Source organism: Pongo abelii, chromosome 20, assembly GCF_028885655.2.
Source record: "Pongo abelii isolate AG06213 chromosome 20, NHGRI_mPonAbe1-v2.0_pri, whole genome shotgun sequence".
Taxonomy (NCBI): domain Eukaryota; kingdom Metazoa; phylum Chordata; class Mammalia; order Primates; family Hominidae; genus Pongo; species Pongo abelii.
Genome location: NC_072005.2, coordinates 41,864,327 through 41,890,120, shown reverse-complemented (window position 1 = coordinate 41,890,120; position 25,794 = coordinate 41,864,327). Strand labels below are relative to the sequence as shown.

Sequence of the window (25,794 nt, the reverse complement as noted above, 5' to 3'; positions counted from 1 at the left end):
ACTTGAAGCAAATTAAGATCTTTTAAGCCTGGACTAGCAAAGGAACTTTCTATTGATCTTGAATGCAACACTGTTTCTCATCTTTCATATTTCTATCCCACTTTAAAGAGAAGAACTATTCCTGGTAGAAGAAAAAATAAATAAATATAAGAGCAGAAATCAGCAAAATACAAAAGAAAGAAATAAAATTAATAAAGCCAAAAATTGATTTCTTGAAAAGATCAACAAAGATGGTAAACACCTAGTAATTTACATTCTGTCTTTTTAAAGAACATAAATTACTAACATCAGGAATGAAAGAGGGATTTTCACTTTAGATCCTATAGCCATTACAAGAATAATAAGAGGCCGGGCGCGGTGGCTCACTCCGGTAATCCCAGCATTTTGGGAGGCCGAGGCAGGCTGGTCACTTGAGGTCAGGGGTTCCAAACCAGCCTGGCCAACACAGCAAAACACTGCCTCTACTAAAAATACGAAAATTCGCTGGGCATGGTGGCGGGCACCTGTAGTCCCAGCTACTCAGGAGGCTGAGACACAAGAGTCGCTTGAACCTGGGAGGCGGAGGTTGCAGTGAGCCAAGATCGCGCCGCTGCACTCCAGCCTGAGTGACAGAGGGAGACTCTACCCCCACTCCAAAAAAGAATAATAAGAGAATGCCATGAATTACTTTATGCCAGTAAATTTGATAACTTAAATGAAATTTTAAAATTTCTGGAAAAGTACAACTTACTGGCACTGACACAAGATAAAAAAGAAATTGAATACCCTTATGCTATTAAAGTAATTGAATTCATTATCAGAAATCTTCCATAAAGAAAATGCCAGCCCCAGATGGTTTCACTGGTGAATTCTATTAAATATCTAAGGAAGAAATAGCAGCAGTATTATACAAACTCCTTCAGAAAAGGAATGCATTTTATGAGGCCAACATAACTCATACCATAACCCAAGAAAGACATTACAAAAAAAGCATAAACACATATCTTTTCCATACATAGATACAAAAATTTTAATAAAATATTAACAAATCAAATATAATGATATACAAAAATGATGATTAAGTAGGATTTCTTTCTACCTGTTAATTCACCATATTAACAGAAAAAATGAAAGACCGTATGATCATTGTCTTAGTTCACTTTCTGTTGTTTATAACAGAATACCTTGAAATTCAGTAATTTATAAGGAAAAGGAATTTATTTCTTACAGTTTTGGAGGCTGAGAAGTCCAGCCTCAAAGGGTTGTGTCTAGTGAGGGCCTTCTTGCTGGTGGGGACTCTGCTGAATTCCGAGGCTTAGCAGGGCATCACGTGGCAAGGGGGAACATGCAAATGTGCTAGTTGAGGCCTCTCTTCTTCTTATAAAGTCATCAGTCCCAATCCTGTGATAACCCATTAATCGATTAACTCACCAATCCATGAATAGGTTCATCCATTCATGAGAGCAGAACCCTCATGACCCTGTCACGTCTTAAAAACCCTACCTCTCAATATTGCCATTAGGAATTAATTTTCAACATGAGTTTTGGAGGCAACAAACATTCAAACCATAGCAATCATCTTCATAGATGTAAAAATAGCATGTGACAAAATCCAACATCCATTCATGATAAAAACCTCTCAGCAAACTAGAAATTGAAGGGAACTTCCTCAATCTGGTAAGGGGCACCTATTTAAAAAATACATTGTAAACTATAAAAATCCATTATCAATAAGAAAAAGAAATGAGACATAAAGATCAAAAAGGAAGACATAAGTCTGTATTTGGAGATGACATGATTGTGTACATAGAAAGTCCTAAGGAATCAAGACAACAACTGTTCGAAGTAATAATTGAAAAAATCACAATAAGGTCACAAGATATAAGGTAAATATTAAAAAATCAGGCCGGGTGCAGTGGCTCACACATATAATCCTAGCACTTTGGGAGGCCAAGGCAGGCAGATCACTTGAGGTCAGGAGTTCGAGACCAGCCTGGCCAACATGGTGAAACCCCGTCTCTACTAAAAATACAAAAATTAGCTGGATGTAGTGGCACACGCCTGTAATCCCAGCTATTCAGGAGGCTGAGGTGGGAGAATCGGTTGAACCCGGGAGGCGGAGTTTACAGTGAGCCGAGATCACACCACTGCACTCCAGCTCAGACGATAGAGCAAGACTCCATCTCAAAAAATAAAATAGATAGATAGATAGATAGATAGATAGATAGACAGATAGATAGATCAGAGCCGGGCATGGTGGCTCATGCCTGGAATCCCTGTACTTTGGAAGGCCGAGGCAGGTGGATCACCTGAGGTCAGGAGTTCAAGACCAGCCTGGCCAACATGGTGAAACCCCATCTCTACTAAAAATACAAAAATTAGCCAGGCATGGTGGTGCAAGCCTGTAGTCCCAGCTACTGGGGAGGGTGAGGCATGAGAATCTCTTGAACCTGAGAAGCGGAGGTTGCAGTGAGCTGAGATCACACCACTGCACTCCACCCTGGGTGACGGAGTGAGACTCTGTGTCAAAAATAAATAAATAAATAAATAAAAAGCAAAATCAATTGTGTTTTTATATACTAGAAGCAAAAAAAAAAAAAAAAAAAAAAGGAAAATTAAATAACAATTTATGGGAGTGCTAAAAAGCATAAAATACTAAGAAATGAGTTTGATAAAACATATGCGAGACATCTACGCTAAAAACCATAATTGCTAAGAGAAATTAACGCCTAAATAAATAGAAATATTCATTTTTGGAATGGGAAGACTCAGTATTATAAAAATTTCAATTTTATTAATTCAATATAATTCCAGGCATAATCCTAGCAGACTTTTTTTTTGGTAGAAATTAGCAAGCAGATTCTAAGATTTATATGAAATAACAAATGACTTAGCATATCCCAAGCAACTTGAAAACATAAGAACATATTACAGGACTTAGATGACATGACATCAACATATTTCAAGATTTAAAATTACCCGGGTGTTGGCATGGCACGTGCCTGTAGTCCCAGCTACTCGGGAGGCTGAGGAAGGAGAATCGCTTGAACCTGGGAGGCGGAGGTTGCAGTGAGCCAAGATCACGCCACTGCACTCCAGCCTGGGTGACAGAGTGAGACTCTTATCTCAAAAAAAAAAAAAACTTCAGGATTTATTAAAACTACAATGATCAAGACAGTATGTTATTGGCAAAGATCAGTGAACAAAACAGAACAGAGGTCCTAGAAACATACCCTGCCACACACACACACTTAAAGGGTCATTTATTGTTTGACAAAGATGCCAAAGCATTCCAATGGGGAGAAGAAAGGCTTTTCAACAAATAGTACTGGAATAACTGGGGAAACAAATAAACCTCTCAACCTTTACCTCATACCAAAATTAATTTGAGATGGTTTTTAGACCTACATATAAAAGCAAAAATCATAAAGTTTTTAGAGGGAAACAGGACAGTGATGAGTATCCCAACTTATGACTTGGGAGTAGGCAAAGGTTTCTTGAGTGAAAACAATAACCATAAAAATAAAAAATCAGACCGGGTGCAGTGGCTTACACCTGTAATCCTAGCACTTTGGGAGGCCAAGGCAGGCGGATTGCCTGATATTGGGAGTTTGAGACCAGCCTGGCCAACATGGTGAAACCTGATCTCTACTGAAAATACAAAAATTAGCTGGGCGTGGTGGCATGCGCCTGTAATCCCAGCTACTCGGGAGGCTGAGGCAGGACAATTGCTTGAACCCAGGAAGTGGAGGTTCCGGTGAGCCGAGATCGCACCACTGCACTCCAGCCTGGGTGACAGAGCGGGACTCTGTCTCAAAATAAATAAATAATTAATACATTAGACTTTATCAAAATTGAAAACTTTGTCTCATCAGAATATACCAATAAGCAGATGAATGGGTAAGTCACAGACTGGGAGAGTAATAGTGGTAAAACGTATCTGACAAGGGACCAGTATCTAGTATATACACAACTCAGTGCTAAATGATAAGTAGCCCAATTAAAACTGATTGAAAGGCACACCAATACCATGAATAGACTGAGCAATAGTAAGGAATAAACTCTTGATACATGCAACAACTTGGGTGAATTTCAAGGAAATTATGCTGAGTGACAAAATCAATCACAAATGGTTATGCACTACATGACTTTATTTATGTAATATTTGCAAAATCACATAGAGATGGAAAAACAAATTAGTGGTTTCCAAGGGTAGGGATGTAGGGAGGAGAGGATGGTTCGGGTTAGAAAGGGGTAACACGAGGAAGTCTTGCAGTCATGGTACGGGTGAGTATCTTGATTGTGGTGGTGGTTTTGCCAGGCTACCTGTGATAAAATTGCATAGAGCTATGCACATAAACACACATGAGTGCACATAGAACTGGTGAAGTCTAAGTAAGCTCTATGGAATATACCAACATTAATTTCTTTCTTTTTTTTTTTTTTTTTGAGACAGAGTCTCGCTCTGTCACCCACGCTGAAGTGCAGTGGCAGGATCTTGGCTCACTGCAACCTCTGCCTCCCAGGTTTATGCGATTCTCCTACCTCAGCCTCTCAAGTAGCTGAGATTATAGGCCTGTGCCACCACCTAATTTTGTATTTTTAGTAGAGAGGGAGTTTCACCATGTTGGCCAGTCTGGTTTCGAACTCCTGACCTCAGGTGATCCACCCACCTCAGCCTCCCAAAGTGCTAGGATTAGAGGCGTGAACTACTGTGCCCAGCCCCATTAATTTCTTGTTTTGAATGTTGTGCTATACTTGCCTAAGATGTTAACACTGGGAGGGGCTGGGTGAAGTCTACACAGGACTTTTCTGTACATTTTGTGCAACTTCCCATGGATCTATAATTATTTTAAAATAAAAAAATTTTTTTAAGGGTGCTGTTGAGGGGAATGGGGAAAAGATTTGACAAAGAGAGGGGCTACTCTTTTTTTTGATCGGTGACTACAGTTTCATCTCTATCTAAATCTGTGTCATCTTAAGCTGCCATAACAGAATACCATAGTCTGGGTGGCTTAAACACCAGATACGTATTTTGTCACAATTCTAGACGCTGGAAGTCCAAAATCAGGGTGCCAGGTTCTGGTGAAGTCTCTCTTCCTGGCTTGCAGGCAGCTGCCTTCTTGCTGTATCCTCATATGACACAGAGAGAGAGAGGTCACTCTCTTCCTTTTTTTTTTTTTTTTTTTTTTGAGACAGGGTTTCACTCTGTTGCCCAGGCTGGAGTGCAGTGGTGCCATCACAGCTCACTGCAGTCTCGAACTCCTGGGCCCAAGCAATCCTCCCGTCTCAGCCTCCTGAGTAGCTGAGTTTACTGGCACATGCCTCCACACTTAGCTATTTTTTATAAAAAATTTTGTAGAGACAGAGATCTCACTGTATTCCCTAGGCTGGTCTTGAACTCCTGGGCTTAAGTGATCCTCATACCTCAGCCTCCCAAGGTGCTGGGATTACAGGCGTGAGCCACTTCCTCTTCTTACAAGGCCAGTAATTCTAGTGGATTAGGACACCACCTCTAGGCCTCGTTTAACCTTAGTTACCTCCTAAAAGCCCCATCTCCACATACAGTTAGTTAGGGCTCAACATTCAAATTTTAGGAGAACAGAGTTCAGTCCATATTTAGGACCCAGTTTCTTTCTAGCTTCTGTTATGATTAGGTTGATATGTCTTTCATTGGCTAGGAATATATTCTTTATTTATTTGGCAAATACTTGAGTGCCTAGTCGGAACTAGGTGTTGTGCTGGACACCAGTGGAGCAGATGTAAATGAGACTCATGGGTCCCAGCAATCATGTTGCTTACATCTTAATAGGAGTAAGGACATTAAGTAAACAATTACATCAATACATAATATTAGGTAGGGACAAGTATTAAGAAAAGTAAGAAGGGCCAGGTGCAGTGGTTTATCCCTGTAATCCCAGCACTTTGAGAGGCTGAGGTGGGAGGATCACTTGAGGCCAGGAGTTGGAGACCAGCCTGGCCAACATGGTGAAACCTGTCTCTACTGAAAATACGAAAATTAGCTGGGCATGGTGGCACACGCCTGTAGTCCCAGCTACTCGGGAGGCTGAGGCAGAAGTATCGCTTGAACCTGGGAGGTGGAGGTTGCAGTGAGCCGAGATCGCGCTGCTGCATTCCAGCCTGGGCGAGAATGGAAGTTGGCAAGTAGAGATAGGGATGTTTTAAATAGGGTGGTCAGGACATTTTGAGGAGGTGATACTTGAGTAGTGACATGAAAAAAGAGCCCAGGCCATATGAACATCTAAAGCAACAGCTTTCCTGGCAGAGAACAGCAAATACAAAGGCTTTGGGTAAGGAGAGGGGAGCTTTGTATGTTTGAGGAACTGCAAGAAGCCCAAGATGATTAAGATGCTTATTCAAAAGGTAAGTGAAAAGTGTAGAAACAAGATAACGTTAGGCAAGTGCAAGATCATGTAATGGTTTGTATATCATAGGAGAAGGCATTTGACTTTTTTTTTTTTTTTTTTTGAGACGGAATCTCTGTCACTCAGGCTGGAGTGCAGTTGCACCATCTCAGCTCACTGCAATCTCCACCTCCCAGGTTCAGGCGATACTCCTGTCTCAGCCTCCAAAGTAGCTGAGATTATAGGTGCCCACTACCGTGCTTAGCTAGTTTTTGTATTTTTAGCAGAGACAGGGTTTCACCATGTTGGCCAGGCTGGTCTTGAACTCCTGACCTTGTGATCTACCCGCCTCAGCCTCCCAAAGTGTTGGGATTACAGACGTGAGCCACTGTGCCCGGCTTTTTTTTTTTTTTTTAAAGACAGGGTCTTGTTCTGTTGCCCAGGCTGGAGTGCAGTGGTGTGATCAGGACTCACTGCAGCCTTGAACTCCTGGGTTCAAGTGATCCTCCCACCTCAGCCTCCCAAGTAGCTGGGACTACAGGCACATGCCACCACCGCTGGAAAATTTTTGTATTTTTTGTAGAGACGGGAGTTTTGCTATGTTGCCCAGGCTGGTCTTGAACTCCTGGGCTCAAGCGATCCCCCCACCTCAGTCTCCCAAAGTGCTGGGATTACAGGCGTGAGCCGCTGCACTCAGCTGCATCTGACTTTTTTTATTTTAAGTGTGGTAGAAAGCTGCTGGAGATTTTTGAGCAGGATTTTTTTTTTTTTTTTTTTTTTTTTTTTTTGAGATGGGGTCTCGCTCTGTCGCCCAGACTGGAGTGTAGTGGCACGATCCCTGCTCACTGCAACCTCCGCCTCCCGGTTCAAGCGATTGTCCTGCCTCAGCCTCCCGAGTAGCTGGGATTACAGGCACATGCTATCACGCTCAGCTAATTTTTGTATTTTTAGTAGAGATGGGGTTTCACCATGTTGGTCAGGCTGGTCTCGAACGCCTGACCTAGTGATCTGCCTGCCTCGGCCTCCCAAAGTGCTGGAATTACAGGCGTGAGCCACCACACCCGGCCTACATGAGCTGATTTTTAAATAGTTACCACTCTACAGAGAATAGATTGAATGAGGGCATGATGGATAGTTGGAAGACCCACTAGGAGGCTATTTCATTTGTCCACATTGAAGATGGTAGTGGTTTTGCTGAGAATGGTACTAGTGGGAGGTTGAGAAAAAATGTTAGATTCCTGATAGGTTTGCCCGGTACATGCTGGGCTGCTCTTCTCTGAATACTTCCCTTACCGCGCTTGTACTGTAACAGCCTGCACTAGGCTGCCTCCAGTAATGGAAACAGCATCCCATCCCCAGTGTGGGTAAGGAAGATCTTTTTTTTTTTTTTTTTTTTTTGAGATAGGGTCTTGCTCTGTTGCCTCCGGCTGGAGGGCAGTGACATGAACATGGCTCACTGCAGCCTCAACTTCCTGGGCTCAAGTGATCCTCCCACCTCAGCCTCCTGAGTAGTTGGGACTACAGGTGAGCACCACCACACATGGCTAATTTTTTTTTTTTTTTTTTTTGAGACAGAATCTCGCTCTGTCGCCCAGGCTGGAGTGCAGTGGCACAATCTCGGCTCACTGCAAGCTCCGCCTCCTGGGTTCACGCCATTCTTCTGCCTCAGCCTCCCAAGTAGCTGGGACTACAGGCGCCTGCCACGACGCCCGGCTAATTTTTAGTATTTTTAGTAGAGACGGGGTTTCACCGTGTTAGCCATGATGGTCTCGATCTCCTGGCCTTGTGATCCACCCGCCATGATGGTCTCGATCTCCTGGCCTTGTGATCCGCCCGCCTCGGCCTCCCAAAGTGTTGGGATTACAGGTGTGAGCCACCACGCCCTGCCCACATGGCTAATTTTTAAGCATTTTTTGTAGAGACAGTGTCTCACTGTGTTGCCAGTTTGGTCTAAAACTCCTGGCCTCAAGGGATCCTCCCACCTTGGCCTCCCAAAGTGCTAGTATTACAGGTGTGAGCCACTGCGCCCAGCCATTTTTGTCTATTAATTGATGTATTTTATGCATCTACATTTCACTAATTTTCTTACATATTTGGGTTTAAATCTGCTGTCTTCCCAATGTTTTTCTGTTTGCTTAATATGTTCTTTCTTTTTTCATTCTTCTGCCTTTTTTGGATTAATCAAGCATTTTTATTCTAGTTTTTCCTTTTATAACATGATCATTATACATACATTTATTTTTCTTCTTGTGGTTGCCTTAGACATTAACAAATACATTATTTACTTATTGCATTGAACCTGAAATTAGCTTCTTTATATCTTTTTCAAAATTGTAGGGATCTTAATAGAATTTTTTTTTTTTGAGACGGAGTCTGGCTCTGTCGCCCAGGCTGATGTGCAGTGGCACGATCTCGGCTCACTGCAAGCTCTGCCTTCCGAGTTCACGCCATTCTCCTGCCTCAGCCCCCCAGATAGCTGGGACTACAGGCGCTCACCACCACGCCTGGCTAATTTTTTTGTATTTTTAGTGGAGATGGGGTTTCACCGTGTTAGCCAGGATGGTCTCGATATCCTGACCTTGTGATCCACCCGCCTCGGCCTCCCAAAATCCTGGGATTACAGGTGTGAGCCACCACACCTGGCCGGATCTTAATAGAATTTTTTAAAAATGTATTCATTTATTTTTAGAGACAAGGTCTCACTCCATCACCCAGGCTGGAGTGCAGTGGTGTGATCATAGCTCACTGCAACCTCAAACTCCTGGGCTCAAGCAATTCTCCCACTTCAGCCTCTTGGGTAGGTGGGTCTACGGGTACACACCACCATGCCCGGCTAATTTGTTTTATTTTAGAGATGGGGGTCTCACTGTGTTGGCCAGGCTGGTCTCAAACTCTTGGTCTCAAATGATCCTCCTGTCTCGGCCTCCCAAAGTACTGTGATTACAGGCGTGAGCCACTGTACCCAACCCTTAATAGTATTTTAATTCCTTTTATGTGTCCTCAGTTTTTTGTGCATTTGTTGTCATATATATTTTTTTTCTTCTTTTTGTGATATGCAGTCTTGCTCTGTTGCCTAGGCTGGAGTGCAGTGGTGGGATCCTGGCTCACTGCAACCTCTGCCTCCTGAGTTCAAGTGATTCTCCCACCTCAGCCTCTAGAGTAGCTGGGACTACAGGCATGCACCACCATGCCAGCTAATTTTTGTAATTTTTAGTAGAGACGGGGTTTCGCCATGTTGGTCAGGCTGGTCTTGAACTCTTGATCCCAGGTGATCCGCCCACCTCAGCCTCCCAAAGTGCTGGGATTACAGGCCTGAGCCACTGTACCCAGCTCTGTTGTCATGTATCTTAATTCCACATTTTAATCCCCACAGGGCATTAATTTCTAATTGTAATAAGTAGTGAATTTTTTTTACATTTGCCCACACATTTACCTGTTACAGTGCTCCTTATTATTTTCTGCATTGCATTGCTTTTATCTGGAACCATTTTCTGTGTACCCGAAGAACTTACTTCGTATTTATTTTATTGTGTCCACTGGCAATAAATTCTCTTAGGTTTTATTAGAAAATATCTTTATTTCGTCTTAATTTTTAAAGGGTACAAAATTTTGTCTTTATTTTTGTGGAGAATAGAATTCTGAGTTGGCAGTTATTTTCTCTTAGCAAATATCCCCTCCTTGTCTTCTGGCTTTCATTATTTCCATTGAGTAGTAGTTTGTCACTTATATTGTAACTCCTTCAGAGATATTGTTTTAGAGATATTTTTTCTCCTTAGCTGCTTTTAGATTTTTTTTAACAGATTACTGTGGTGTGTCTAATTTTATATTGCAGTAAAATGTAAAAATCCCAGTTATATTGTGGTGTAGTTTTGTAGTGTGGTGGATATTGTGTTGTCATCTGCCTGAAGTATTTAGGAAGTTGTGGTTTTTTTTGTTTTTTTAAAGACAGGGTCTTGCTTGGATGCCCAGGTTGGAGTGCAATGGCATGATTTCAGCTCATGGCAGCCTCACCCTCCTGGGCTCAAGTGATCCTCCCACCTCAGCCTCCCAAGTAGCTTGGACCACAGGTGCACACCACCACACCCAGTGAACTTTTGTATTTTTTTAGAGATGGGGTCTCCCTGTGTTGCCCAGGATGGTCTTGAGCTCCTAGCCTCAAGTAGTTTTCCCTCCTTGGCTTCCCAAATTGTTGAGATTACAGGCCTGAGTCACTAGGCTCAGCTAGGAATTTTTTTAAATCTTGGGTTTGATGTCTTTTGTCAGTTTGGGAAAGTTCTGGTTACTGTATCTTCAGATAGTGTTTGTTTCTCATTTTTGTTCTTTTCTCTGCGTGAGTTACACATATGTTAGACACTTTAACATTGTCCCATGTATCTTTTATGTTCTTTTCTGTTTTTTTTTTTTTTTTTTTTTTTTTGAGACAGGGCATGGCTCTGTTTTCCAGGCTGGGGTGCAGTGGCACAATCTCAGCTCACTGCAGCCTCCACTTCCCAGGCTCAAGCACCACCACACCCGGCTACTTTTTTGTGTGTATATTTTTAGTAGAGACAGGGTTTCACCATGTTGGCCATGCTGGTCTCGAACTTGTGGAGTTTGAGTTCAAAGCAATCCACCCGCCTTAGCCTCCCAAAGTGCTGGGATTACAGGCATGAGCCACCGCCCAGCCTATCTATTGTTCTTTTTTATTCCTTTCAACCTTGATATCGTCTTCAAAGCCATGTCTCTATTCACTAGTCTTCTCTTGTGCTAAGTCTAACCTGTTGTTAAAGCTATCCGTTAGATTTTTAATTTTCATTTTAACATTTGTATTTATATTATATATATTATATATATTATATATGTTTATGTATGATATATATTATATATGTATATATTATATATATTATATATGTATATATATTTTTTATATATATATATATATATATTTTTTTTAAGACAGAGTCTTGCTCTGCGACCCAGGCTGGAGTGCAGTAGCACCATCTTGGTTCACTGCAGCCTCCACCTCCTGAGGTTCAAGTGATCCTCCTGCCTCAGCCTCCCGAGTAGCTGGATTATAGGTGCACACCACCACGCCTGGCTAATTTTTTGTATGTTTAGTAGAGATGGGGTTTTGCCATGTTGCCCAGGCTAGTCTCAAACTCCTGAGCTCAGGTGATCTACCCACCTCAGCCTCCCAAAGTGCTGGGATTACAGGCGTGAGCCACTGTGCCCAGCCTGTAAGTTCACATTTTCAAAGGGCGTTAAAGAAATTATTAATTAAACTGGTATATTATTCTGAGAAAATATGAATTTTTTTAGTTCTAGAGAAGAAATTATGTTCTTCCTTTTTTTTTTTTTTTTTTTGAGACAGAGTTCCCCTCTTATAGCCCAGGCTGGAATGCAATGGCGTAATCTCAGCTCACTGAAACCTCCGCCTCCTGGGTTCAAGTGATCCTCCTGCCTCAGCCTCCTGAGTAGCTGGAACTACAGGCATGTGACACCACACCTGGCAAATTTTTTGTATTTTTAGTAGAGACTGGGTTTCGCCACGGTGGCCAGGCTGGTCTCGAACTCCTGACCTCAGGTGATCTGCCCACCTCAGCCTCCCAAAGTGCTGGGGGCCCTCCTCTTCTTCTTGAATAGAATTTTCCACTGAGATACAGAGTCAGAGCCTTGATTAAAAAAATACAAGCCAGCTTAAGTTCCACCTCTTGTTTCTGGGATCTCTTGGGGAGGAACCAGTTGGTGTTATTTCCTCTGAGAACTGCTTCTTCCAAAGCAGGTACAGCACTTCCTACAGGAGGTCCCAGAAGGTTGCAGCACAGGTGGGGTCAAATCCTGACTCTGGAGTTCGAGATCAGCCTGGTTAACATGGTGAAACCCTGTCTCTACTAAAAATACAAAAATTAGCGGGGCGTGGTGGTGCATACCTGTAATCCCAGCTACTTGGGAGGCTGAGGCAGGAGAATCGCTTGAATCCAGGAGGTGGAGGTTGCAGTGAGCCAAGATTGCGCCACTGCACTCCAGCCTGGGCGACAGAGTGAGACTTCTTCTCCAAACAAACAAACAGACGAAATCCTGACCTCCCTGACTGTCCTGGTGAGACATCCTTCAGAACCTCCATATCAGGGAGTCAGCTGGTGTTACCCTGATACACAGGAGCTGGGCATTCTGATCTCATGAAGGCCAACCTAGACTAAAGGGGTCAGCTTCCCAGGTTTATCAGTGATAGCTATGTATTTGTATATTTGTGGCTTGAACACCTCAAACAGAAGTATTGACCCAAGTACCTACCCAATCCTTTTAAAATGTACTTAAAAGCCAGTTACACAATTTCATTTAAAATGAAATGTCAATCCTTAATTCAAATCCCTGTAGTATTATTACATGGCATCCAACTACTTATTTTTCTGTTCTGTAAGCTTTGCCTATTCTAGGTGACTATCTGGTGACCAAAGAAAGCCATTAGAAATTAACTTTTCAAAGGGAATATGTGTGGGCAAAGAGAAAGAAGACTTTTTTTTTTTCCTCACTCTGTTGCCCAGGCTGGAGTGCAGTAACATGATATTGGCTCACCTCAACCTCCACCTCCCGGGTTCAAGTGATTCTCCTGCCTCAGCCTCCCGAGTAGCTGGGGTTACAGGCATGCACCACCACACCCAGCTAATTTTTGTATTTTTAGTACGACAGAGTTTCACCATGTTGGCCAGGCTGGTCTCAAACTCCCGACCTCAGGTGATCTGCCCGCCTTGGCCTCCCAAAGTGCTGGAATGACAGGTGTGAGCCACTGCGCACAGCCTGATTTCATTTTTATACTCAAAGATTAACTTGGAGTATTAGGTTTTATAAAATGTTCTGGGCCACTTTAAATATAATTGAGTGCTTTCTCAAGTTTTGATAATCTTCAAAATAATTTTTGGAGTGGGTCTTTGATTACTTTTTCTTTTTCTTTCTTTCTTTTCTTTTTTTTTTTTTTTGAGATGGATCCTTGCTCTGTCACCCAGCCTGGAGTGCAGTGGCGTGATCTCGGCTCATTGCAACCTCTGCCTCCTGGGTTCAAGTGATTTCCTGCCCCAGCCTCCCGAGTAACTGGGACTGTAGGCACCTGCCATCACACCTGGCTAATTTTTGTAGTTTTAGTAGAGACGAGGTTTCACTATATTGGCCAGGCTGGTCTCGAACTCCTGACTTCAAGCAATCCACCCTCCTCGGCCTCCGAAAGTGCTGGGATTACAGACATGAGCCATTGTGCCCAGCCTTGAATACTTTTTCTATACTTTGTTAGTAATTAGCCTCGGTTGTCATAGTAGTCCCTTATAATTTTCAAAATATTCTGTTTTGTTAGTTATTTACGTGTGCCAAGAACTATATTATTTCTACAACGTCACCCTACTTGCAAGCTGACAAGTTAGCTTGCTGTAGTGTCATGGATGCTGGCAGGAAACACATGCTCTCAGTCAAAGACAAAGGATTTGATTGCTCTCAGCACAGCCTTGCCTGCAAGTTCCTCCTTGCCTGCAAGTTCCTCCTTGCCTGCAAGTTCCTCCTTGCCTGCAGGTCCCATGAGGCTGATATGGATGGGTCTAGATAGTTCCTGAGCATGCAGTGAGCTGCCTTATAGAAAAGGAACACTGAGCTTAACCCAAATCATTCATCATGGGCAATAAGTGTACGTAGCCTTAGCTTGGAAGGAGACATTACCTTTATTATCCTGAACAAGCAAGCGAACCTGCATATTGATCAGAGAGAGATGTTATCTCTACCTTGCAAGGCTGTTAGTTATAGTATAGAAACATTCTTGAAAAGATATCCCAGAACAAAGGTAGGTAGTGCTTCTGCCAACAAGATGTACAAAAAATGTGAGAGCGGCTGGGTGCAGTGGCTCACACCTGTAATTCCAGCACTTTGGGAGGCTGAGGCAGGTGGATCACGAGGTCAAGAGATCAAGACCATCCTGGCCAACATGGTGAAACCCTGTTTCTACTAAAAATACAAAAAATTAGCTGGGCATGGTAGCACACGCCTGTAGTCCCACCTACTCGGGAGGCTAAGGCAGGAGGATCACTTGAACCCGGGAGGCGGAGGTTGCAGTGAGCTGAGACTGCGCCACTACACTCCAGCCTGTCGACAGAGCGAGACTCTGTCTCAAAAAAAAAAAAAAAAAAAAAAAAAAAAAATGAGAGCTCTATGGGGAGTTGTCACTGAATAGCTAGTGGCCATTTTTTTGAATGCTTTCCTTTTTCTCTTATTATCTTAGCCATTGGTTATGTTCCACTGATTGTTTTTGTTTTTGTTTTTTGTTTTGTTTCTGTTTTCCAAACAACCTGGGTTTTTTGTTTGTTTGTTTTGAGACAGGTTGTCGCTCTGTCACCCAGGCAGTGGCATAATCATGGCTCATTGCAATGTCCGCCTCCCGAGCTCAGACGATCCTCTTTCCCTCAGCCTTCCGAGTAGCTGGGACTATAAGCAAGCACCACCATGCCTGACTAATTTTTTGTAGAGATAGGGTTTTGCCATGTTGCCCAGACTGGTCTTGAACTCCTGGACTCAAACAATCCTCCGGCCTCAGCCTCCCAAAGTGCTGGGTTTACAGGCATGAGTCATCGTGCCTGGCCAACCTGGATTTTTTATATGTCTTTCATTTCTGTTATCTAATTAATGAAATTCTGCTTTCATTTTAATCTATTTTCTTCATTCTTTGTTCCTCAGTATACTTTGTTGTTCTTTTTCTAACTTTTGAGTGGGATACTCATATATTTTCCTTCATTTCTATTGCTCTAAGAATTTAAATGTGTCTATAAAATTTCTTCTAAGATCTGTAGCTATATTTCATAGGTTCTCTATAATGTAGTATTTTTCAATATTACTGTTCTATATTTAGGAAAGAGTTTTAAAATCTGAAGTGAAGATGTCTTTTGGTTTCATGATTTTGTTTTTTCCTATTTTGTCTCACAGTGATCACAAACTATTCTTTGGGTCATTTCACCAGTTTTACACATTTATACTGTAGTCACAGAAAAAAATTCTCCTCCTTTCCTATACCATCTCAACCCATGTCTTTGCTTACTTCATTCAGCATTTTAGATTTTCTTCATGAAAGTACCCCATCTGGATCATGATCTTCGAGCCCACATCCAACATAGCCTTTATTTTTACTCTGTTGCATTCAGGTGACCCCAGATGCCCTTCCATTTTTGATAGTCATTCTGCTGTACTTGCCATTTACCATGACTTTTTGCTCAGGATTTCATAAGCCTTTCAATGTTAGCATGATTGAAAAAAAAAATACTTTAGTTGCGTTGGCTACATGGGAATGGATAGGACCACACATGGGAAGGATATAAAGGAACAAAAGTTTTGTTTTGTTTGAGATGGAGTTTCACTCTTGTTGCCCACACTGGAGTGCAATGGCACAATCTTGGCTCACCCCAACCTCCACCTCCCGGATTCAAGCAATTTTCCTGCCTCAGCCTCCCGAGTAGCTAAGATTACAGGCATTTGCCACCACGCTCAGCTAATTTTGTATTTTTAGTAGAGATGGGGTTTCTCTCCAAGTGGGTCAGGCTGTTCTCGAACTCCCGACCTCAGGTGATCTGCCCCCTCGGCCTCCCAAAGTGCTGGGATTATAGGTGTGAGCCACAGTGCCCAGCCAACAAAAGTTTGAGTAAGTGTAGCATTGATAAGTCATAGTATAAATTCTAGCAGAGATAAGTAAATCATTACAATATGGTATAAAATAGCAGTCCCTACCTTTTTGACACCAGGGACCGGCTTTGTGGAAGACAATGTTTCCATGGACTGGGGCAGGAGAAAATGGTAGGTGGTTTTGGGATGAAACTGTTCCACCTCAGATAATCAGGCATTAGATTCTCATAAGGAGTGTGCAACCTAGATCCCTCCCATACACAGTTCACAATAAGGTTCACGGTCCTATGAGAATCTAAAGTCACCGCTGATCTGACAGGAGGCCAAGCTCAGGCGGTCATGCTCGCTCACCTGCTGCTCACCTTCTGCTGTGCAGCCCGGTTCCCAACAGACCATGGACTGGTCTGTGGCCTGGGGGTTGGGGACCTCTGGTATAAAGATTAGAGGCAGATATACATATTAATTAATGATTATATAATTATGAGAATTAAACTGGTAATATCTATTATGTATTTGGGATTTGTTTATTAATGGTGACAATAGAGATTGTTTCTGCCCTGGGGGTAATTCAAGGATAACACTTAACTAACAGATTAACTAAACTAACAGAATAATATGAGAAAATTAATAAACATATTATTAAAAAATTGGAGAAAGTGTTATAAATATGAAAAAGAATGTGCATGGCCAGGCGCAGTGTCTCACGCTGTAATCCCAGAACTTTGGGAGGCTGAAGCGGGCAGATCATCTGAGGTCAGGAGTTCGAGACCAGCCTGGCCAACATGGTGAAACCCTGTCTCTACTAAAAATACAGAAAAATTAGCCGAGCCTGGTGGTGGGTGCCTGTAATCCCAGCTACTTGGGAGGTTGAGGCAGGAGAATTACTTGAACCCAGGAGGGAGAGGTTGCAGTGAGCTGAGATTGTACCATTGCACTCCAGCCTGGGCAACAAGAAACTCCATCTCAAAAAAAAAAAAAAAAAAAAAAAAAAAGAAGAGTGTGCTGAGATATGCTAAGATAGAGTGTTGCTATGGTTTGAATGTTTGTCTCCTCCAAAACTCATGTTGAAACTTAATCCCCAATGGGTGGGACCTATGAGGGGTGAATGGGTCACAAGGGCTTTCATGGCTTAATGGATTAATGAGTTATTATGGGAGTGGGACACATGGCTTCGTAAGAAGCAAAAGAGACACCTGAGCTAGCACACTCAGCCCCCATTACCCATTGATGGTCTGTGCACTGCCTTGGGACTCTGCAGGGTCCTCACCAGCAAGAAGGCCCTCACCAGATGCAGTCCCTCAACTTTGGAGTTCTCAGCCCCCATAATTGTTAAGAAACTCCTTAATCTGTCAGAGTAGAGTAGAAATAATAATAATACATTCCTTTTCTTGATAAATTATCCATTTTCAGATACTTCGTTATAAGCAACAGAAAATGGAGTAAGACAAGCGTAAAGTGCATAGACTTAAATAGGGCCAGCAGGACTAGCCTTTGTGAAGAAGTGATTTTGATTTGAGGCTGAGAATGAAAACCAGCCAACCATGCAGTGTCAGAGGATTCCTCAAAGAAGGAGCAGCCTGTGAAGAGTCCTATTTATTTGGAACAGTTGTGGGGCATTTTGTGCGTTGAAAGAGGCCAGTGTGCTATGAACAGAGAGAATAAATGGGAGAAGAGATTTGTTGACAAGCAGCAGCTTTATTATTTATGCTCAGGTATTTATATTTTATTCTAATGGTAAAGAGATAGCATTGAAAACATTGAAATAGAGAGACTCAAATATTGATCAGCATCCCAATAATTTCTTGGAGAATATAAACAAGAACAAAACAATTACTTGCCGAGGACTTTGTCCTATAGATGGTTTCAGTCAGTTAAAAACACCTCTGCATAGTTTAAACAAATCTCTAGGTGATTCTTATCCACACTTAAAACAGGGCTTCACTGCTTTGACTTGCTTTCCTAATCACCAGCCCTTCCTGCACTCCTGGACTCTTTATTTGCTGTGTTTCCCTTTTTCAAAATGATGAGAGTGCAATCTGTCCCATGGTACACATTAGCAAAATAGTGACAAAAGAATTGTGTATAATGTAGAAGATGATTGGCTCATGAGTAATTTTCCTAGTCCAGTGGAGCTAGCTTAGTGGAGGTATATTTATAATGTTCAGTAGGAAAGACAAAGGCCTTCTACATGATGCTTTATTATCAGGAGCCCTTTCACCCCTGTTTTAAGAAAATTAATAATCAATGTCTGCAGCCAGGGCTCCCTCCCGAGAGGAATGTACCATCAACCTTGCGTGGCCTCTTATCTAAAGACAGGCTGCACTTTACTTTACTCCCACCTTAATGATGTCCTCACTGGCTCCGGGCTTTATTTTCTGTGCAGTGTCTCAGGACCTGAAGTCTAGCATTGCCTCTTTATTTTTGTGCATTTTAATACACATGAAGTGGATTTTAGCCATGCTGAGCTGTCTTTTGCCTTATCCCTTTAGATGTCAACTATTTTATTTGTTAGTGTTCTACTGATTAAAGATGCATAGAATTAGCTGGGCATGGTGGCTCACACCTGTAATCCCAGCACTTTGGAAGGCTGAGGCGGGCAGATCACCTGAGGTCAGGAGTTCGAGACCAGTCTGGCCAACATGGTAAAACCCTGTGTCTACGAAAAATACACATAAAAATATTAGCGGGGCTTGGGGGTGTGTGCCTGTAATCCCAGCTACTAGGAGGGCTGAGGCAGGAGAATTGCTTGAACCCGGGGGGCGGAGGTTGCAGTGAGCCGAGATTGTGCCACTGCACTCCAGCCTGGGTGACAGAGCAAGACTGTGTCTCAAAAAAAAAAAAAAAAAGCATAGAATTAAGTGGTCCTGCTCCGGGCCTATTTTTCTTCTGAACACAGTAATTTTTAGTGTGTACTTTTGTAGAAGATAAGGTTTTTTAGGTACACATACGTAAGACTGTGGCAGAAATGTCTATGTTTGAGAACTGTCTAATCCATTCAACTTGTAACAGGCATTATTTTAGGTGCCTTTTATTTCTCTATAGAAGTGGTTTTTTTGTTTGTTTTTTCTTTCTGGAACAGGAAAACAGTATGTATTTTCTTTCTTGTTTTCTTTCAGATTTGGAGTCCAGATACAGGACCAATACTTTATCTCCAGAAAAGGACATTTATGAAATATATTCATTTCAGTGGGATATAATGGAAAGAATTAAAAGCTATAGCCTTCAGGGTTCCATTTTTAGGAATGATTGGGAATGCAAAAGCAAGATTGAGGGGGAAAAGGAACAACAAGAGGGATATTTTGGGCAAGTGAAAATTACCTCTGAAAAAATGACCACTTACAAAAGGCACAATTTTCTTACTGAGTATCAGATCGTTCATAATGGAGAAAAGGTGTATGAGTGTAAGGAGTGTAGAAAGACCTTTATTCGTCGCTCAACACTTAGTCAACACCTGAGAATTCATACTGGTGAGAAACCTTATAAGTGTAAGGAATGTGGGCAGGCCTTTAGACAGCGTGCACATCTTATTCGACATCACAAACTTCACACTGGTGAGAAACCCTATGAATGTAAGGAGTGTGGGAAGGCCTTTACAGTGCTCCAAGAACTTACTCAACATCAGAGACTTCATACGGGTGAAAAACCCTATGAATGTAAGGAATGTGGAAAGGCCTTTAGAGTACATCAGCAACTGGCTCGACATCAGAGAATTCACACTGGTGAGAAACCCTATGAATGTAAGGACTGTGGAAAGACCTTTAGACAGTGTACACACCTTACACGCCATCAGAGACTTCATACTGCTGAAAAGCTCTATGAATGTAAGGAATGTGGGAAAGCCTTTGTATGTGGTCCAGACCTTAGAGTACATCAGAAAATTCATTTTGGTGAGAAACCCTATGAATGTAAGGAATGTGGAAAGGCTTTTAGAATATGCCAACAACTTACTGTTCATCAGAGTATTCATACTGGTGAGAAACCCTACGAATGTAAGGAATGTGGGAAGACTTTTAGATTAAGACAACAACTAGTTCGCCATCAGAGAATACATACTCGTGAGAAACCCTATGAATGTATGGAATGTTGGAAGACCTTTAGTAGTTACTCACAGCTTATTTCACACCAGAGCATTCATATTGGTGAGAGACCCTATGAATGTGAAGAGTGTGGAAAGGCCTTTAGACTGCTCTCACAACTTACTCAGCATCAAAGTATTCACACTGGTGAGAAACCTTATGAATGTAAGGAATGTAGAAAACCTTTTAGACTGCTCTCACAACTTACCCAACATCAGAGTATTCACACTGGTGAGAAACCTTATGAATGTAAGGAATGTGGTAAGGCTTTTAGACTTTATTCATTTCTTACTCAACACCAGAGAATTCATACTGGTGAGAAGCCCTACAAGTGTAAGGAGTGTAAGAAGGCCTTTAGACAGCATTCACACCTTACTCAACATCAGAAGATTCATAATGGAATTTAATAGAAGAAAGCCTTCAAATGTATATGATGTTACAGAACATCAGAAAATTCATTTTTGAGAAAATGTGTTTCATGCTCAATTCCAAGCATAATAAATTTTATATTAGAGAAAGAATATGTTGATTTAAAAGCCTTCCAACACCATTTAAACGTGGTTTATCTTCAGCAAATTCCTATGAGAGAATAATGTAATGAATGTAGGAAAATCTTTAGCCTTATCTGTCATTACCTCCCTTTCTCCACTTGATTACCAGTTTGATTTATTGGACAAGATACTAAGCTTCTGTGCCTCATTTTGCTGACTTGTAAAATGGTAATAATAGTACTTATATGTATTAGTTATTTATTGCTGTGTAATAAATTACCACAAACTTAGTAGCATAAAATAACATACAATTATATCTTATAATTTGGATCAGGAGTATAGGCATGACTTAGTTGGGTCCTCTGCTTCAGGGTCTCTTGCAAGGCTACAGATTTCAGCCAGGGCTGAGGTCTCATCTGAAGGCTCAACTGGGGAAGGATCCACATCTAGACTAACATAGTTGTTACCCAAATGTATTTCCGTGAGGCCTGTTGCATTGAGATTCTCAGTTTCTAGCTGGCTGTTGGCTGAATGCTGACTGCAGTTCCTGGCCACAATAGCCTCATCAACATGGCTGCTTGCTTCATCAAGGCATGCAAGCCAAAAGGGAGGAGAGTCTGCTAGCATGATGGAAGTTACCATCTTGTATAATCTAATCATGGAAGTAACATTCCCTCACCTTCTACTGGTAGAAGTAAGTTACTAGGATAGCCCACACTCAAGAGAAGGGGATGATACAAGAGTGTGAATAAGTCCTGGAGACAGGACCATTGGGGGGCCTGTTTAGAGTCAGCCTGCCACACTGTGGAATAGGATTGTTGCAAGGAGTAAGTAGTTAATACTTGGAGGAATCACAGTCATATAGCATGTATTCTGTAAATATTATCTATAATTATTATTATTGTCATTAGTATTAGTGAATTCACATAAAAGGAAGATCTGTAGACATAATAAATGTAGAAATGCCTCCTGTCACCTCTCAGAAATTATTAAACATAATTTATTCTAGGTAAAATTTAGATTGTAGTGAATGTAGGAAGTTCTTCAGCACTTGAGCTGCATTAGAAATTTCATGCCAAAAATGAATTTCTTGAATGTGAGGTCACTAGTAATACAGCTGTTGAAGAATTAGAGGGAAATAGGAAATGATTTTCCCATAATTGCAAAAAGGAAAAGGCTTACAATCCCTGTTGTCTGACCGCAGTTTAAAATTAATTAGAAACTATCAAAAATGTGGCTTAAAAGAAATTAACCACCTAGGAATTTAATATTGTTGTGTATATTTATGTGTGTGTATAAAACTCCTGTGGGAAAGAAACAAAACATCATTCTATAAGTCAGTATACTTTTTGATGCTCAAAATGGCATATCTTCAACCAATAGGAGTTGTTTCAAGTTGAGTTTTTGATGTGATCCCACCAATAATTTGATAGTTTCCTTGATTGTGGCTGCATAATTCGGTAACCTATGAAAGATGCTAGAGCACCAATTTATAATTTTTTTTTTTTGAGACAGGGTGTCACTTTGTCCTCCAGGCTGGAGTACAGTGGCACAAGCATAGTTCACTGTACCATTGCTCCTGGGCTCAAGTGATTCTCCCATCTAAATTTTTTTTTTTTTTTTTTAGAGAAAGGGTCTCACTATGTTGCCCAGGCTGGTCTTGAACTTCTGGGCTCAAGTGATCCTCCCTTCTTGGCCTCCAAAGGTGCTGGGGTTACAGGCATGAGCCACCACACCCAGCCCAACTCATTATTCTTGAAATCAATAAATCAGAGGAAAAATTGTCACTGAGTTTCCTTTTCCCATGTGAACCAAATTTCAGGGTCACCAGAAGTTCATCAAATTCAAATGGATTTGGCCTGGCACAGGGGCTCACACCTGTAATCCCAGCACTTTGGGAGGACAAGGTAGGTGGATCACTTGAGGCCAGGAGTTTGAGACCAACCTGGTCAACATGGTGAAACCCTGTCTGTACTAAAAATACAAAAATTAGCCAGGCATGGTGGCACACACCTGTAGTCCCAGGCTCAGGTGGGAGGATTGCTTGAACCCAAGAGGCAGAGTTTGCAGTGAGCTGAGATCGTGCCACTGCACTCCAGCCTGGGTGACAGAGTGAGACCCTGTCTCAAAACAAAACTTTTTTTTTTAGTGGGTTTTTCTTTTATAAAGAAGTCTAATAAATCTAGAAGGAATTATAGGATTAGAAAAATCACCATTTTCTAGACCTTAATGGAATAATGGGTCCAGAAAACACGATCTTCAATGGGCATTACAACTAATAGGTGAAATATTTTATAGCGAGATTTTTATGGTGGATCTATCAAGCTGGCCACCTCTGAACCCTTTGATCTGTTTTAACCTTAATAAAAATGGGTCTATCAGACAACACACACACTTCCTGACATAATGCAATAGGAAGTCCACACCACCATCTACAAAGCCTTATTACTGGAATAATGAACGGAAAGCAGACAGGGACTAGATGAACAGTGTATGGTCATCCCTTGGTATCCATGGGGAATTGGTTCCAGGATCCTCCACTGATGGTAAAATCTGAGGATGCTCAAGTCCCTTGTATAAAATGGCATAGTATGTATTTGCATATTACCTACTCACATCTTCCTGTATACTTTAAATTATCTTTAGATCACTTATACCTAACACAATGTAAATACTATGTAAATAGTTGTTATACTGTATTTTTCAATTTGCATTATTTTTTATTGTATTTTCATTTTTATTGGTTTTTTTTTTTTTGAGTATTTTCTATTTGAGGTTGGTTGAATCTGCACATATGGAGGGCTGGCTATAAAGGGCACCACAAGGAAGAAGCCAAACAGATCCAGAATGTGTGAAATTCTACAGAGCAAATTACCTGATTTCTTCAACTAACAGGTAGCATGAAAATACAAGGGGAAGGGCAACCATTAACAGATTAAAAGAGACTTAAAGAGACATATCAACTAAATTCAGTACGTTGGCATTACTTGGACCTGGTTTGAACAAAACATAAAAAGCCATTTTGGAGACAGTGAGGGAAGTGTGGACATGGACTAAATATTAAATGATGTTTACATATATTAATTTGGTTAGGGATTATGTCAATGTGATTATAAAAAATAAAAGATCCTATGTGTTAGAGATACATACTATGAAATGAAGATAGACACATTTGGATTAAAATATTTCAGCAAAAGAAAAATAATTGGCAAAGAGAGCCGGAAACTAAATTGGCAACATGTTGATAATTTAAGTGGAGTGGTTTGTTCATGGAGATTTATTGTTCTAATATTTCTACTTTTGTATGTGTTTGAAATTTCAATAATAAAATGTTTAAAATCTAAACCAAAATTATAGACTATGTAGAAATGAATGACAGTGAGATGCCTGCACATCTAACCTTGTCAGATATTATCAAAGTTCTGTTCAGTGAGAAATTAATGCCCTGTAATGTGGTAAGGAAATCTTATTTGTGGATACAGTCTTCGTCTTCTTCACTTACCCACAGCAGCAACACCAGGCCTGTCACACAGATGAATGTGTTGAGGGAATGAATAAGTATTTCCGTCAAGAAAAGGGAAACAACAAAATAAAACCAACCCAAGTAAAGAACAGCCAAGTGGCCAGGTGTGGTGTCTCATGCCTGTAATCCCAGCACTTTGGGAGGCCATGGCAGGCAGATCACCTGAGGTCGGGAGTTTGAGACCAGCCTAACCAACACTGAGAAACCCCATCTCTACTAAAAATACAAAATTAGCCGGACATGGTGGCGCATGCCTGTAATCCCAGCTACTTGGGAGGCTAAGGCAGGAGAATCACTTGAACCCGGGAGGCGGAGGTTGTGGTGAGATGAGATCACGCCACTGCACTCAGCCTGGGTAACAAAGAAAGAGTCTGTCAAAAAAAAAAAAGGAACAGCCAAGTACAGTAGAAAGTAGAAATTAAGAGAATGGAGAATATTAGACTTGATTCAATGTTAATAGTGATTAGATTTTGGCAGTTATAATCAAGGAAGAGAAAATGAAAGATAATACATTTAGAGTATTAATGATGACAAAAGAGACACAACTCTAGATTATATCAAGAAGATTTTTAAAATTATAAGGCAAAACTAGGCCGGGCACAGTGGCTCATACCTGTAATGCCAGCACTTTGGGAGGCCGAGGTGGGTGGATCACTTGAAGTCAGGAGTTCGAGACCAGCCTGACCAACAGAGCAAAACCCCATCTCTACTAAAAATACAAAAACTAGCCTGTCATGGTGGCGGGCACCTGTAATCTAAGCTACTGGGGAGCCTGAGGCCGGAGAATTGCTTGAACTCAGGAGGCAGAGGTTGCGGTGAGCCAAGATCACGCCACTGCACTCCAGCCTGGGTGACAGAGCCAGACCCTGTTTCAAAAATAAATAAATAAACATAATATGGTAAAACTATACATGCACACATGCACAAACATGTATATTCATTCCAATACAAGTAAAAATGTAGGATTACATTTTTTCCCCAAAAGGAATATGTTTTACAATTAACTCACTGTATAACCCAAATAGATTAACAAAAAGTGTGTGTGTGTGTGTGTGAACTCTCTGTTTAAGTAAAAAATCTGATACTTATAAAAACTTTAAGGAATAGATAATCCTAAAGATTTTACCAATTAATTCTGCACAGGTAAAATAATCCTAATAAAACTTAGATGAAATAGCTTCTGAAAGCAAATTCTAGACCACCTTCATTATGAAGATTCTATTTTTCACAATTGGGTTTATTTAGAATTTATTACAAAATCTATCTTTGCTAATAGGTCAGTGTTTCTTTTCCCAAGCACCAAATACCTCCAGAAGGCCTGTGTTTGACCCCTAAATTAAACATTCTCCAGAAGTTTGCTTCAAGGAATACTAATTCTTGATGGTATTTGAAAGAAAGATTTCTTGGGAAAATAGGCAAATGAAGCAAAACATAAAACATTTACTTTTGGCCAGGCACGGTGGCTCACGCCTGTAATCCCAACACTTTGGGTGGCCAAGGCAAGCAGATCACTTGAGGTCAGGAGTTTGAGACCAGCCTGATCAACATGGTGAAACCCTGTCTCTACTAAAAATACAAAATTAGCTGGGCGTGGTGTTGTGCGCCTGTAATCCCAGCTACTCGGGAGGCTGAGGCAGGAGAATTGCTTGAACCCAGGAAATGGAGGTTGCAGTGAGCCGAGATTTTGCCATTGCACTCCAACCTGGGCAACAAGAGTTAAACTCAGCCTCAAAAAA

At 41.4% G+C, this 25,794-nt stretch overlaps 1 protein-coding gene across 3 annotated transcripts in view; it reads left to right on the top strand.

Moving 5' to 3' along the window:
- ZFP14 (ZFP14 zinc finger protein) overlaps positions 1 to 23,886 on the top strand; it is a 42,745-nt gene extending 18,859 nt beyond the window's left edge. For 2 of the 3 annotated variants that reach the window (XM_054540232.2, XM_054540233.2), the window contains exon 5: positions 19,085 to 23,886. In XM_054540232.2, coding sequence (XP_054396207.1) covers positions 19,085 to 20,451 — 1,367 coding nt within the window. In that variant the 3' untranslated portion in view covers positions 20,452 to 23,886. The remainder of the gene's footprint in view (positions 1 to 19,084) is intronic. The other variant, XR_008516529.2, reaches the window with a different exon arrangement.
- The last annotated feature ends 1,908 nt before the right edge of the window (positions 23,887 to 25,794 follow it).